The sequence below is a fragment of the Panthera uncia genome, assembly GCF_023721935.1.
Source record: "Panthera uncia isolate 11264 chromosome E2 unlocalized genomic scaffold, Puncia_PCG_1.0 HiC_scaffold_19, whole genome shotgun sequence".
NCBI lineage: Eukaryota > Metazoa > Chordata > Mammalia > Carnivora > Felidae > Panthera > Panthera uncia.
In genome coordinates, this window is record NW_026057588.1 from 13,030,735 (window position 1) to 13,045,009 (window position 14,275).

The following is a 14,275-nucleotide window of genomic DNA, read 5'->3' on the forward strand; positions in this document are numbered from 1 at the left end:
TTTTTTTTTTCAACGTTTTTAATTTATTTTTGGGACAGAGAGAGACAGAGCATGAACGGGGGAGGGGCAGAGAGAGAGGGAGACACAGAATCGGAAACAGGCTCCAGGCTCCGAGCCATCGGCCCAGAGCCTGACGCGGGGCTCGAACTCACAGACCGCGAGATCGTGACCTGGCTGAAGTCGGACGCTTAACCGACTGCGCCACCCAGGCGCCCCTCTCTCTTTCTTTTTTAATGTTTATTTATCTTTGAGAGAGAGAGCACGCACGCATGAGCAGGGGAGGGGTACAGAGAAAGGGGAACAGAGAATCTGAAGCGTGCTCTGCGCTGACAGCAGAGAGCCCAATGCGAACCATGAGATCATGATCTGAGCTGAAGTCAGACGCTTAACCGACTAAGCCACCCAGGCACCCCTCCATTCTTTATCTTATTTAGCGTGTGTCTTTGTCTGTAGAATGCCAACTCTTTGAAGGCATAGATTTTGTCTTGGTTTTTTTTTTGTTTTGTTTTGTTTTTTTTAATTTTTTTTTTCAACGTTTTTTATTTATTTTTGGGACAGAAAGAGACAGAGCATGAACGGGGGAGGGGCAGAGAGAGAGGGAGACACAGAATCGGAAACAGGCTCCAGGCTCCGAGCCATCAGCCCAGAGCCTGACGCGGGGCTCGAACCCACGGACCGCGAGATCGTGACCTGGCTGAAGTCGGACGCTTAACCGACTGCGCCACCCAGGCGCCCCGATTTTGTCTTGTTTTGATCACAGCTGTGTTCCTAGTGCCCAGAACAGGGCTTGGCATAAAGTAGATGTTCAGTAAATATCTGTCTGGTGAACCACATTTCAGGGTGCCGTTGTGGAAAGAATCAGTAAACCACACCTACACCCTGTTTTCTTCTCCCAGGGCTGGAATCCACCTTGGGAGAGACACAGGGAGGAATGAATGAATGAATTCATTCATTCATTCATTCATTCAACAAATGTCTCTTGCATATGGAGTATGTACCCTTCCAGGCACTGGTGACACAGTCTGCTCTCATGAGGTTTGCATTTCTAGCAGGGGAGACAGGAAACTCGATATTACTGTTAGGTATGCTGTGGTGACTGAAGAAAGTATAAAGCACAGAGAAGGGAGACATGAGGAGGTGTTTATGGAGCACTGACTCTCTAAAGAGATGGCTTCGTGCAGCGAGGGAGAGGCCGGTGAGTGTCCAGGGCAAAGGAGGACTGGGGTGAGGGATCGGGAACACCAAGGCCCAAAGGCTGGGCACTTGTATCTGCCTCACATTTGCCTGTTTCACTGCAAGAGCAGCTCTGCTTTGCCCTCTGGCTCCTGGGATCCCTGACAAGAGAAGGTCTGTGCGCCTTCTAGAGGTTCAAATAAGGCTCAGTGCTTAGGTTCCGTTCAGGGCCCTGTGGGGACCAGAATCCTAAGCTTTGAATCGGCGGGGGGCTGCACGATGGAGAAACTGGGTGGAAATCCCAGCCCCAGCACTGTGTGGACTTCAGGCCCGGGGCTTCTGTGCCTCAGTTTTCTCCTCTCTGAACAGGGCTCATAATTTTACTTCCTGACCTCTGGGGTTTGAAGTGAAACCCAGAGACATCATACCTAAACGTCATTTAACACAGAGTACCTTTTTTTAGGTAGGGTTTGGTTTTTTTTTTTTTTTTTTTTTGTAGTATGTGTGTAAAAACTTCGAAACCTCCAGAAAAGTTGAAGACATTAAGATTTATGAAGACCCCTAAACCCTTCATCTAGATTCAATTAACATTCTGTCGCTTGCTTTACCTTTTGTGCATGCACCTAATGTGTATATGTGAATACATGTGTAGTATATATTTTTTATAGTATTTGTGCATATATATAATATACATATATTTTAAAAAAAATTTTTGGCGAAAATGAACCATTTGAGAATAAGTTGCAAACATCATCACATTTCAGTCCTAGAACTTTGATAGGCATCCCCCCAAAAGAGGTATCTTTGGGAATGGTCCACAGTACCATTGTTGCATGAAGGGAATGGACATTAACTCTACCATATCCTTTAGGGTCCATTCCATATTTAAAATTTTCCAATTGTTAAAAAATATTAGGGAGCCTGGCTGGCTCAGTCAGAAGAGCTGTGACCCTTGATCTTGGGGTCGTGGGTTTGAGCCCCATGTTGGGTGTAGAGGTTACTTGAAAATAAAATTTTTAGGGGTGCCTGAGTGACTCAGTTGGTTAAGCATCTGATGCTTGGTTGGTTCCCCATGGTCTCACAATTCATGGGATTGAGCCCCATGTCAGGCTCCGGGCTGACAGCAAAGAGCCTGGTTGGGATTCCCCTCTCCCTCTCCCTCTGTCTCTCTCTCTCTCTCTCTCTCTCTATATATATATATATATATGGTTCATGAGTTCGAGCCCCACATCAAGCTGTGTGCTATCAGCGCAGAGCCCGCTTCGGATCCTGTCTCCCTCTGTCTCTGCTCCTCCCCCACTTGCTCTCTCTCTCTCTCTCAAAAATAAATACGCATTAAAAAAATTAAAAATATGTCTCATAAAATTGACTCAGCCAGGTCTCTTTCTAAATATCCCATCTTCTGGATTTCTCTGCTTGTTTTCTCCCAGACTCAGATGAAACATTGTTGGCAGGAATGCCACTTGGGTGAGGGTGTGTGTTTCTTACTGCACATGATTCTAGGCTGTCCCTGCACTGGTAGCTGCATTCAACCCCTAAGTGAAGTTGGTCACTGTCATAATGCAGCCAACAAATGCCCTCCTAACAACCAAGTTATGCCTCCAAACGGAAGGACCCAGAGCAAATCTAGCTTTTGCTGCTCGGAAGTCACCCTTTGCAACCCTGGGAAGTAACTTCAAAGTAATCTCCCAGATTCAGTTTGCCCATCTGTAAAATAAGAGTTAATAATAGCCCCTAGCCTATTCTCTGCTTTTTCTCCATGTAACACATTGTCTATTTTACTTTCTTATCTGTTGCCTTTTCCTAGGGAATGATTGCATGCAAAGGGCAAGGGTTCTTGTCCGGTTTTTGCCTTGCTAGGTGCCCAGCACCTGACACATAGTAGGCCATCGATAAGGATTTATTGAATGAATGAAGTTAGGGGTAAAGATTAGCGTCCTGCTCGTGGGAAGGGTTTCATACATGGTTGACTCCTATACCCTCTGGGCTGGGCACACTGTAAGGCCCCTGGAATGATCACGTGTTGTAGGAAGGGGAAGGGGCATCTGCTTCACCCATTCCTGTGTCTTTACCTTGCAGGAGACCAGCCACTGACTGGGGCCTACTCAGTGACCCTGGATGGACGAGGCCCCTCAAGGGTCATCTCCAAACACGACCTGGGCCACTTCATGCTGAGCTGTCTCACCACTGATAAATACGACGGGCACAGTACCTACCCCTCCCACCAGTATGACTAGGGATCTGACCGCATCCAGGAGGATGGCGTTCTGAGAAATGGAGAACAGAGGAAAGGAGCAATAAATCTTGAGCCCAGAGCTTCACGTTATTCTAGAAGACCCGACTCTGACTCTTCCTCTGTCTGGCTTTGTCTGGCTGATTCGGTGTCTCTATCTGCCTCTGTGTAAGATTTTCCTTCATTTCTTCATCTGGCCCTGTGCTGGAGACCAGGTGAGGACTATGAGGACCCAGGGGGTGACCCTCCCTTCACAGATCTCACAGTCCAGTAAGGAAGACACCCTTGCCCATGGAAGACACCCCTGCCCATGACAGTGACCACCCAGAGTGGCCAGGGCTCTGAAAGAGGAAGTCCAGAGGGCTTAGGAAACTACCTAAGCCAGCTCCAGGAGCAAACAAGTTAATAATACTTGGCTCGGAGGGGAGGAGTGGTCAGCCCCAAGAGGCTGTTACATGGAAGCTAAATTGTGCAGAATCATTGTAAAAAGCTTGAGCTTCATTCTGAGGTTCTGTGCTAGGAGGGGAGCAGGAGAGAGGTGGAGGGGGGCACAGTCAAGTTTATGTTGTATAAAGCTGCCCTTGACTGCTGTGTAAATGTGGATCGGAGGCGTGCAAGAGTGGAGGCTAGAGCCCCAGGGCACCAAGACAGAGGCCTTGACGGAGGCAAGAGAGTGGAGGTGAGTGGAGTTGGACAGTCCATGATGGAGGGGAGAGAGGCATCCAGGCTTCATGGCACTGGAACCTAGAGATGGAGTTACAGTGAGGCCACTCTGAGATGGGGCCTCTGGAAGAGGGGCAGGATTGGGGGGGTGGGGGGAGAATGACCCCTTCTTAATCATGTCCCTCTTTGGAATCTACTGTCCCCTGCCCATGTTGCCCAGAGACACCTTTTGCAGGTTTGAGTGAGCCACTCCTCTGTCCCCACTTCACAGTCTCCCCCACCTACCCACCCAACACCTTCCCCTCCAAAAAAAAAAAAAAAAATCCATTCCAATCATATATTGCTTCTGCAAGCAGCAGGATGACTGGTTGATAAATTCCAACCCGTGAGAACTGGTCTGAGGAGGCTTAAACCTCCCTTCCCAGGGGTAGCCTAGAAAAAACTCCCTCTCCCTCCTCTTGGTAAAACTTTTGGGTAGGGCAGTACTGGTCCAGGCTTTCAGGGCACTAGCTCGGGTTTTTTGTTTTTGTTTTTTTTCTGCCCTCTTTCTCCTTCTGTCACATTGGGCATATTTAAAGAACTTTCACTGGATGCCTGCTTTGTGTCCATGTGCTGGGTGATGCTACGGACCAAGCCCTGGGTGACAGAGATAACCTCAGTACCTGCCCTCAGGGCCAAGAATGGGAGACATGGGCAGAGGGGTCAGGGTCAGGATGGGGGGGAAGCCCAGGACACCATAGGAGCCCAGAATGGGTCCTAACCCACTCAAGCATCAAGGGAGGGCTTCTGAGAGAAGGAAATCTTTGAGATGAGACCTGGTGAGAAACAGTCTGGGAACGGAAGGTGTACTTTCAGGATGGGGAAACAAGTTTAAAGATCCAGAGGCCCTTTATTGTCATTTTTGAGTACTCGCTATGTACCTAAAGCATTGGGGTTAAGGCAGGGAAGAAAACAGACAAAATCTGTGTTTATGGTGGTGGCGGGCACTCGAAGTCATTTTAGAAAAACTGAGAGTCAATCTGTGGTCGGATCACAGGGAGCAAGGAGTGTGTTTCAGGGACCAGACCGTGAAGGGCTTTGTGGCAAAAGGGAGGAGTTTGGATTTTGTCCCCAGGGGAGTAGCGAGCAAGTAACGAGTTCCCAGCAGTGCCATCCCGAGAGGGGAAGGATGGGGCGTCGGGGGTTGCAGGAGAGACCACCACAGGACGTGCTGAGAAGTCCTGAAGATTAAGAAAGGGGCCTCGGGGTAAAGTACTGGGGGGCGGGAGCACAGGAACTGGGCTGTGATCGCCCAGGCAACGTAGGCCGCGCCAAACTATTGGCTGGTCTTCAGCTACGTCATCCTCCGCCCCGCAGCGTCCGCCCTCGGAACCCCGGGGGCGCGGCCTCCGCGAGTGGCTCAGCCCCCGCCCGCCTGGAAAACAGGGTGGGGAGGGGCGTGCCGACCAGCCTCGCTCCCCGACAGGGTCCTCACCTGGTATAAAGGCATCGCAGAGATCAATGTTGACGACTTTGGAGCGAGGACAGTGGCTGAATTGAAGGAAGCAGTTCTGACGTCCCCGCCACCCTCCACCCAAGAGACGTGGCCCCTCCCCCGGGCGAGTCGGAATCCTTTAAAAGGTCCGGGGTGTAAGGAAAGGGAGGGCCGGCCGGGTGTCTCCTGGCGACGGACCGGTGGCTCCACCCAGCCAATCCGCACCCCGCAGCGGGCAGGGCTCCAGCCAATCGCGGCTCGCAGTTCGGCTCCTGGGCGGAGCGGGGTGGGCCGGAGGCCAAACCGAGAGGCCCTGGGGAGGTGAGCGAGGCTCGTACCCAGCACTGTTGGGTTGTAAAAGCTACGGACGTTCCACGACTTGGTCATTGCGAACCTGGCAGCTGAGGTGAGAGAGTCCACCTGGCTTGAGATTTGCCTTAGTTTAGGGAAGGTGGAGGCGTGCCCCCCGAGAGTCGTGGAGGCGGGGTCTGGGCGTGAGTCGGGGGCGCAGATAAGGGTGACTGATAGGGTTGGTGGGGCTTCGAGACTGAAATCGAGATCCCGGACTGAAGGCGAAGTTGTTGGGGTAAGATCTTCAAGTGGAGGGAGTTTGAAGCTGGGACATGGGGTGTTTGGAGAAGCGAGAGAACCGAGGAAGGAACTTTTGGGGCAGGAAATCTGGAGATTAGGACAATTCGAGTCTCCCGGACGGGTTGAATTCGGGGCTCTAGTGTTCTGGAAAAGGGGTGAGGGGTTGGGGCTGGGATCCTGAGCATTTGGAAAAACGGAGATAACTACGGGCAAGGAATCTTGGTAAGGGAGATGCAGTGGCGGTGAGGAGGTGCTGGTGAGAGTCCCATATTCAGGTCTTGGAGTCAGAGGGAGAGTTTGGAGGTGAAGTCGAAAGGCATTTGAAAGACGGGAGAAAAGGGGAAAGTTGACGGGTGAAGGTATCAGAATTAGTCTCCCAAACGGAATAAATCAGAGAGCATTTGTAATTTTTGAGCGATGTGTTGGAGTCTGGGTTTCTGGACCCGAGAGCAGTTTGGGGAAAGAATCTAGGACCTCCTTGGGGTGCGAAACCCGAGAGAAAGCAGTTTTAGGGCCGGAGTCTGGGGTGGGGGAGGGGCGTTCCGGGCTTGGAGCTCAGACCCGCAGCCCTAGAGGCAGCAGTGGGCGGGGCTCGGCCGGCGCCGGGCAGCTGGACGTCCGGGTTCCCTTCCCCCACCCGCCCCGGGCACTTGTGCGCATGCCTTAATGGAGGGCGGGGGAGGTTCGTCCCAAAGGCGTGCGGCACCCTCTGGGTATTGTAGTGCAAGCTCAACGTTAACGCACGTGCCAGGCGGCTATTGGCCCACATTTCCCAGAAGCCCCTGGGCCAAATTGTTGCCTGCCTGGACGTTGAATAGAGATCCAGGGAGGAGGCGGAGTCGGGCGTTGAGTCAAGTTTTAGCAAGTTTCTTGTGGGGCGCGCTTTGGGGGAAGTCGAAGGCGCGGGCTAAGAGAATGAGGGAGGCTCCTTCCTTGCTCTTGGGAGAGCTCCCAGTCGGTTAGGAAGAGGGCATGGTCAGAAATATACTCCCTGTAAAAGAAGAGTTTCGACAAATAGGTGTCCTAACAGGGCTTCGGTGGCTCTAATACAACAGGCAACAATAGATAAATATTGAATGAATAAATGGCAATTAAATTCTTCTTCGTTAAGCGTTAACTGTAGATGGGTACCGTGTATATTACACATCGGATCTCCTTGAGAATACGGTGAGAATTTTTACATTCCTCTTTTTACAGATGGGGAAACAGACCCAGAGAGGTAATGTCACATAACTTACAAAGATCAAACAGCTGAGCAGTGTCAAAGGCAGAATTCAAATCCAGGTTTCCCTGCCTCCAGTCCAGGTCTCCATACTCCACAGCTGTCATACGTGACACTGTTGAAGAAACGAGTATTGTAGAAAGAACAGTGTTAAGACTCAGGAACTTGATCCTCATCTTACAGCTGAGGTAATTGAGTCTCAAGGAGGCAAATTCACCATTCAAGGCCACACAGGCAAGTAGGGGGATGCAAACCCACCTATGTTTCAATCCAGATCTTGTTTTCTTAGTCATTTACATTTAGTCTCCTCCTCAGCCCTGTGGAATTCATATCATGTCCATTTTATAGATGAGGAAATAGGTTTAGATCATAAAAATGAACAACAACCGGGAGGTGCCTGGATGGCTCAGTCGGTTAAGTGTCTGATTCTAGATCTCCACTCAGGTCTTGATCTCAGGGTCCTGAGTTCAAGTCCCGCATTGGGCTCCACACTGGGCATGGAGCCTACTTAAAAACCAAACAACCATACAGGAAATTCGGGATCTGAATTATCCCTGCGGTGTCTGACTTGCCCCTCTTCTCTCTACAGGGCATCATGGTAGGAGGCTTGAAGAGAAAACACTCAGATTTGGAGGAGGAAGAGGAGGATGAGAAGTGGGACTGGGGTTCAGCAGGCCTGCGGAGCTACCAGCAAGCCCTGCTTCAAATCTCTTTAGACAAAGTCCAGCGGAGTCTGGGCCCCCGAGCACCCAGCCTACGCAGGCATGTCCTCATCCACAATACCCTCCAGCAGCTCCAGGCCGCCCTTTGCCTGGCTCCAGCACCTGCCCTACCCCCTGAGCCCCTCTTCCCGGGCGAGGAGGACTTCTCCCTGTCCGCCACCATCGGCTCTATTCTCAGGGAACTGGAGACCTCCATGGACGACACGGAGTCCCCTCAGAATCCAATAGCTCCCCCAGGCCCCCAGAACGAAGTGTTGCCCCAGCCTGATCCAGTCTTCTTGGAAGCTCTGAGCTCCCGGTACCTGGGGGACTCTGGTCTGGATGACTTCTTTCTGGACATTGACACATCTGCAGTGGAGAAGGAGCCTGCACTGGCCCCACCGGAGCCTCCTCACAACCTCTTCTGTGCCCCAGGGTCCTGGGAGTGTAATGAACTTGATCACATTATGGAAATCATTCTGGGATCCTAAAACTTCCAGGGGCTGTTTCTCATCTCTGCCTCAGTGGGCAGGATCCCTGGATGCAACTGTGTGTGTGTGTGTGTGTGTGTGTGTGTGTGTGTGTGTGTGTGTTGCAGGGGCTCTAAGCAGTGACTGTGGCCTCCTTTCCTCCCATTTCAGGGTTCCACAAACCGTCTTGCATGTGTGTGTGTGTCTGGTTGCCACAGCCTTCTGTGAAGGTGGGTCTTCCTGAATTAATTTATCTGTTCCAAATGCCTTAACGTGACTCTGTTTCTAGGAGTCTGATTTCCCACATTTCTTCTGCCTTTTCCTCCAGTTCCTACTCCCCTGGTGACCACTGGGGCCTCAGGGAAGATAAAGCTGGGCCTGTATGTTGATGACTGGGATGTGCTGCCTGGTTGCTATGGGAACTCAGACTTTGTCACTTGCACCTGGAGGGAGCAGGAGGGACGGACCTCCTCCCTCAAGGCTGATCCCCACCTCATTGGCAAGACCCCAGTCCCAGCAGTCTCCTGATGCATAACCAGGCCGGACCACGTGCAATAGGGTGGAAATCAAACCGCTCCATGCCACATTATTTAAAAGAAAGGCGGGTTTTGTGGTGGGTTTTGTTTTGTTTTGTTTTTGATTGTTTGTAATGACTTTTTTTTTTTTTAATAAAAGTATTTTGGAAAGGGTGATGTTGCCTGAAGTTTCTAAACTTCAGCAGGTCGATGAGAGGGACCTGGTAAGTTCCCTGGACACCTGCACCACCTCCCCACCCCCCCGCCAAAGTTGGGGCAGGCATATTATTAAACATAATATTTATAGAGTACTTGTTAAGAGTACTGTTGTATCCACTTTGTTTGGATTAGGTCATTTAATCTTCATGATAATACAGAATTCTGTTAACAGGTTTTACATAGGAGGAACCTCAAGTTCAGAGAGGCCAAATCACTTGCCCTAGGTCACACAGCAAGGAAAGCAAGGACCAGGGAGCTAGGACTCAAACTCAGTTTGCCTCCAGGGATTGGTTTTCAACTATTGTGTTTGTTGCTCCTTGGTAGACTTAGACTCCCTGGCCACGTGGGTGCACAAAGAAAGGAGAAACTAAGTCCCATGAATTACCAAACTCAAAGGATAGGTGACTCTAGCAACTAAAAGTCATTTTTTTCATTGCATGCAATGTGTTGCTGGGACCCAGAGGGGAAAGAAAATGCCTAAAGATAGTCTGCATTAAGAGTAGATCTTTCTAGGGGTGCCTGGGTGGCTCAGTGGGTTAAGTGTCTGACTCTTGATCTCAGCTCAGGTCATGATCTCACACAGTTGTGAGTTTGAGCTGTGGGTCAGTTGGTCCCTGCACTAACAGAGGGGAGCCTGCTTGGAGTTTTCTCTCCCTCTCTGCCCCTACCCCACTGGTGTTCTCTCTCAAAAGGGGGGGGGGAGCTCTCTCTAGAAAACTTGGCTAGGAAGTAGAGACCAGGTTGAAGTTAAAGTGCTAAGGATTTGGGGCTTTTGGGTGGCTCAGTGGGTTAGGTGTCCACCTTTCGCTCAGGTCATGATCTCATGTTTCATGGGTTTGAGCCCTGCTTCGGGCTCTGTGCTGACAGCTCAGCCTGGAACCTGCTTTGGCTTGTGTGTCTCCCCTCTCTGCTTCTCTCTCTCTCTCTCAAAAATAAACATTTAAAGTGCTAAGGATTTATTTGGGAGGTACAAGCCCAGGCCTGTGAGAGGAGAAAAGAGAGGGGGGCCAGGAAGATGCAATGCTTAGCACTGGCTAAGCCTCTTGCAAAGACCTTTGAAGACAATGCAGCAGGTGAGTTTATACAGCACTAGGGACTCTTCTAGAAGGTTTGCAAAGAGGAACTACACCGGTGGAGTCCACAGGCAGGGAAAGGAGGGGGATTTTGCTTGTGCTTTCTGGCCCAAAGCCAAGGTTCTCAGCTTAAGAGGGGCTTTGCATCTAAGTCTGAAAGCATTGGGGTAACTGACAGGTGCCAATGGAGAGAGAGAGAAGAAATGGTCATGAGAGCCTCAAGGCACATGCGTTTCACATCTCATTGTGGATGCCCATGTCTTACTCCTACTTAAAACTCTCAGTGACTTCTCACACTCAGAATAAAACCCCAACTTCAAGGCCTGCAATACAGCAATCTTGGGGCACCTGGGTGACTCATTTGGTTAAGCAGCCAACTCTTGATTTTGGCTCAGGTCATGATCTCAGGGTTTGTGAGATCGAGCGCCACATTGGGCTCTGTGCTGACAGCAATGAATCCCTACTTGGTATTCATTCTCCCTTTCTCTCTCTCTCAAAATAAATGAATAAACATTAAAAAAAAAAAAAAAAAACCTGTCAATCTTGCTCCTAACTTCCCCATTTGAATCTCCCACTCTTCCGCACCACCAGTCACCCTGGTCTCATTTGACTCCATGCTCATAACCACCCCAGGGCCTTTGCACTTATTAATGGCCCAGAGGATATGTCCCCTCTAGCTTCACCAACATAAATGTCCCTTTCTCAGAGAGGTCTTCTCTGCCCTTCCTAGCTCAACGTGTCTTGCTGCACCGAACATTCACCCCACTGTTTGATTTTCTTGGTAGCATCTATCCTATCTCAAGTTATTTATCACCTGTTTATGGTAACTCTGAGAGGGAGGGGTTTTGGTGGTCTTAGCCCAGCTGTGTGCCCTAGTGTACAAAACTATGCTCAGTACAGGTGTGCACTCAAAAACAATTTTTTTTGGCTATTAAAAAAATTTTTTTTAATCTTTATTTATTTTTGAGAGAGAGAGAGACTGAGCATGAGTGGGGAAGGGGCAGAGAGAGACGGGGAACACAGTATCAGAAGCAGGCTTCAGGCTCTGAGCTGTCAGCACAGAGCCTGCCGTGGAGCTCGAACCCACGAACTGAAAAATCATGGCCTGAGCCTAAGTCGGACGCTTAACTGACCGACCCACCCAGGCGCCCCTTTTTGGGCTATTGTTGAAAAAATGAACCGACCTTGCAACGGTCAACCCTCCCTCTTACCTCTCTGAATTCACCTTCCTCACAGTCTCCCCACTACTATGCTCCAGCTATACTATTCTCTACAGTTCTTCAAACAAACCAGCATGTCCCAACCTTAAGACTGGATTCACACCTGCCTCCCTGAGCGATTGTGCAAACTGGAAAGGAGGGCCTGATGCATGCCAAGGATTCCAATAATTGCTCAAATTTATTGTCTACGGTGGGCCTGGTGCTCTTCCAGGCATATGAATAAAACAGACAACTCCTGCCCTCATACAGCATGGCAGTTGGGGAAGGCTGCAACACACAAATAACTAAAACGGAGAGTCTGTCGGGTGGTGACAAATGCTGTAGAGAAAAAGAAAGGAGAGCGATGGGGGTGTTAACTATTTCAATGGGATGGCCAGAGAAGGCCTCACCGACAAGGTGACATTTGAGTCAAGACCTGAGGGAGGTGAGAAGTGAGTCATGCCAATCTGAGGGGGAACGGATGTCGATGCAGATGCAGACAGAGGTAACAGCCGGTGCGAAGGCCCTGAGGGGGGAGCCTGAGTGGAGGTTTGAGGGACCTGAAGAGGTTAATGTGGCTGGAACAGTGCAAGAAAAGAGCATCCTAGGAGATGAGCTGAAAAAGACGTATGGTCTTGAGGGACTGAATTTTACCGAGTGAGATGGAAGCCATGGGAGGCTGTTGAGCAGAAGAGGGATGAGACCTGACTCACCTTTTAACAGGTCCTCCTTGCCCTAAAGATAATCGAGTGAAAAGGAATCAAGTAGCTTTCTAGTACCACAGTGAGGCCACTATAAGGAGCATCCCCACTTTCCAGATGGACAAACTGAGGCTCGGAGAGGCCCGGTATCCCCCGCACCCCGTTAAAGAGGCTGATGAGAGAAGTAGAAAGGCTGGCCCGCAGAGGGACCGGGTATCTGAAGACAGAGTCCACCTTCCCCAAACTGCGCTCTTCCGGCCCGCGGTGGGGGGAGGGGGCGCGGCCGCCTCGGGGCGTGGCCGATGGGACAGGCCCCTCCCACCTGCCCACTCCCCATCCCCAGCTGGCCGGGCGGTGGAATACTTCGGAGGTAGCGGCTGCGGCTGCGGCGGGAGCCGGCCCGGCGCCTGCTCCCTCCCCAGAGGCCGGGTGGGGCGGGGTGGGGCGGCCGGCGGGGGGCGGGGCGCTCCCCGACCCGCTTCCCCCTCCTCCCGCCGCGGGCGGAGCCTCCTCCCCAGGCCTGCCGGGCGGGCCTCCTGCTTCTGGTTTCATTTGCCGAGGCCTGACCTCTCTCCCTCTCCCTTCCCCCAGCCCTTTGAATTCCTGGCTCCTTCTGCACTCTCTGGTCTCAGCTCCAGGGTCACCTCCTCAGGGAGGCTCTCCTGGACCATCCCGCCACAGGCCTCCCTATTATACCGCCCTGTTTTGTTTTCCTCAAGGCACTGAACAGGGGCCGAAATTATCTTCGTCATGTATTCATCTTCTAGGGTCTCAGAATAAAACACAGTGTTCCATAGAGGGCTCTAAACCGCCTGAAAGCTTCTCTGACCTCCCAGGCGACACAGTCCAGCTACACTGGCCTTGCTGCCTGGCAAACTCCCTCCTCGGGGCCTTTGCACTGGCCCTTCCCTCTGGCCAGAACACTCTTGTTCCAGAGCTTTAGTACCTCTCTCGTTTCATTGGGTCTATTCAACGTCACCTCTTCAAGGAACTTCCTACCAGCACCAACCAGCATCCTATCTACACCACGCACCCTTCACTATTCTCCCCCTGCTCTGTTTTATTCTTTTCCTTTTCACTTCACCTTCTAAGAAACTAAGTAATTTCTTTATTGTATTAAGTGTATTGTCCACCTCCTCATGTCAGGGGTTTTTGTCTTTGTAGTTTTACTGCCGTATCCGTGCGGTATCATCCACGGTACCTGGCACACGGAAGGTGTTCAATCCATGAATGTTTGTGAATCAATGAATGTCTTTGTTTTCATATTTCTTTTCTTTGTTTACCTCCTCCCCTGAGCCATGAAAAGAGAGACCCTGTGAGGCTTATCCTCACGTATCCTTGCTGGATCCTTATTGACTGTAACAGTGCCCAGAATATAGTAGGTGTTCAATAAATACGGGTTAATCAAGCTCTTGCGATTTCTGTGAGCTCTCCAGCATGCGATCTGGAGCAAGCCACTTGGAGACTCGGAGCCTCCTGTTTCCTTAGGCCATAAAGATAGGTTATGGGAGAAATTATGTGAACTTGCCTAGCAGGGGCCTGCTTCTAATTAGCATTTTACCCTCCTTTTATTATGAAAAATGGTAAGCATATAGAAAAGATGGGGGGTGGGATGTATTCTCAGTGCCTGTATAGCCTCCCATCTAGATTTAATTGTTAATATTTTGTTTCCTTTATCTACATATGTATATATGCATATGTATATTTTTTCTTTTGCTGAACCATTGGAAAGTAAATTGTAGACATCTTAACATTCTACCTCTAATAGCTCAGCAGGAATTTCTTTTTCTTTTCTTCCTTTTTTCTTTTTTAATAGGAAAGGAGGTTTTGGTTGTTGTTGTTGTTGTTGTTTAAGTTTATTTTGAGAGAGAGAGAGAGAGAGCAAGCACTTGCAAGCAGGGAAGGGGCAGAGAAAGGGAGAGAGAGAATCCCAAGCAGGCTCCAGGGGGCCACCCGCATAGAGCCCCAGTGGGGGCCATGAGATCATGACCTGAGCTGAGATCAAGATTCTGATGCTTAATTGACTGAGCCACCCAGGCAC

At 50.4% G+C, this 14,275-nt stretch overlaps 2 protein-coding genes across 14 annotated transcripts in view; both read left to right on the forward strand.

Moving 5' to 3' along the window:
* BLVRB (biliverdin reductase B) overlaps nt 1-3,507 on the forward strand; it is a 15,266-nt gene extending 11,759 nt beyond the window's left edge. For both annotated transcript variants that reach the window (XM_049621595.1, XM_049621596.1), the window contains one exon: nt 3,253-3,507. In XM_049621595.1, the coding sequence (XP_049477552.1) occupies nt 3,253-3,410 (158 nt within the window). In that variant the 3' untranslated portion in view covers nt 3,411-3,507. The remainder of the gene's footprint in view (nt 1-3,252) is intronic.
* Nucleotides 3,508-5,261: 1,754 nt separating this feature from the next.
* SERTAD3 (SERTA domain containing 3) lies at nt 5,262-9,283 on the forward strand. Of its 12 annotated transcripts, none has more exons than XM_049621584.1 (5): nt 5,263-6,129; nt 7,332-7,353; nt 7,435-7,590; nt 7,946-8,504; nt 8,699-9,268. In XM_049621584.1, the coding sequence occupies exons 4-5, from the start codon at nt 7,952-7,954 to the stop codon at nt 8,797-8,799; spliced, it is 654 nt and encodes a 217-aa protein (XP_049477541.1). In that variant the 5' UTR covers nt 5,263-6,129; nt 7,332-7,353; nt 7,435-7,590; nt 7,946-7,951; the 3' UTR covers nt 8,800-9,268. The 12 variants fall into 12 exon arrangements, 11 of the variants coding, with proteins under 11 accessions (XP_049477542.1, XP_049477547.1, XP_049477541.1 ...); XM_049621586.1 differs by having other exon boundaries at nt 5,263-5,949; XM_049621592.1 differs by having other exon boundaries at nt 5,264-5,949; nt 7,332-7,590; nt 8,699-8,757; nt 8,856-9,267.
* The last annotated feature ends 4,992 nt before the right edge of the window (nt 9,284-14,275 follow it).

Bases quoted from the DNA above. Each gene is read 5' to 3' on its own strand.
- SERTAD3 (XM_049621590.1), top strand. From the start codon at position 7,952: ATGGTAGGAGGCTTGAAGAGAAAACACTCAGATTTGGAGGAGGAAGAG. The intron at 8,505-8,698 runs GTAATGAACTTG...CTCCCATTTCAG, and splicing joins TGCCCCAGGGTCCTGGGAGT to GGTTCCACAAACCGTCTTGC.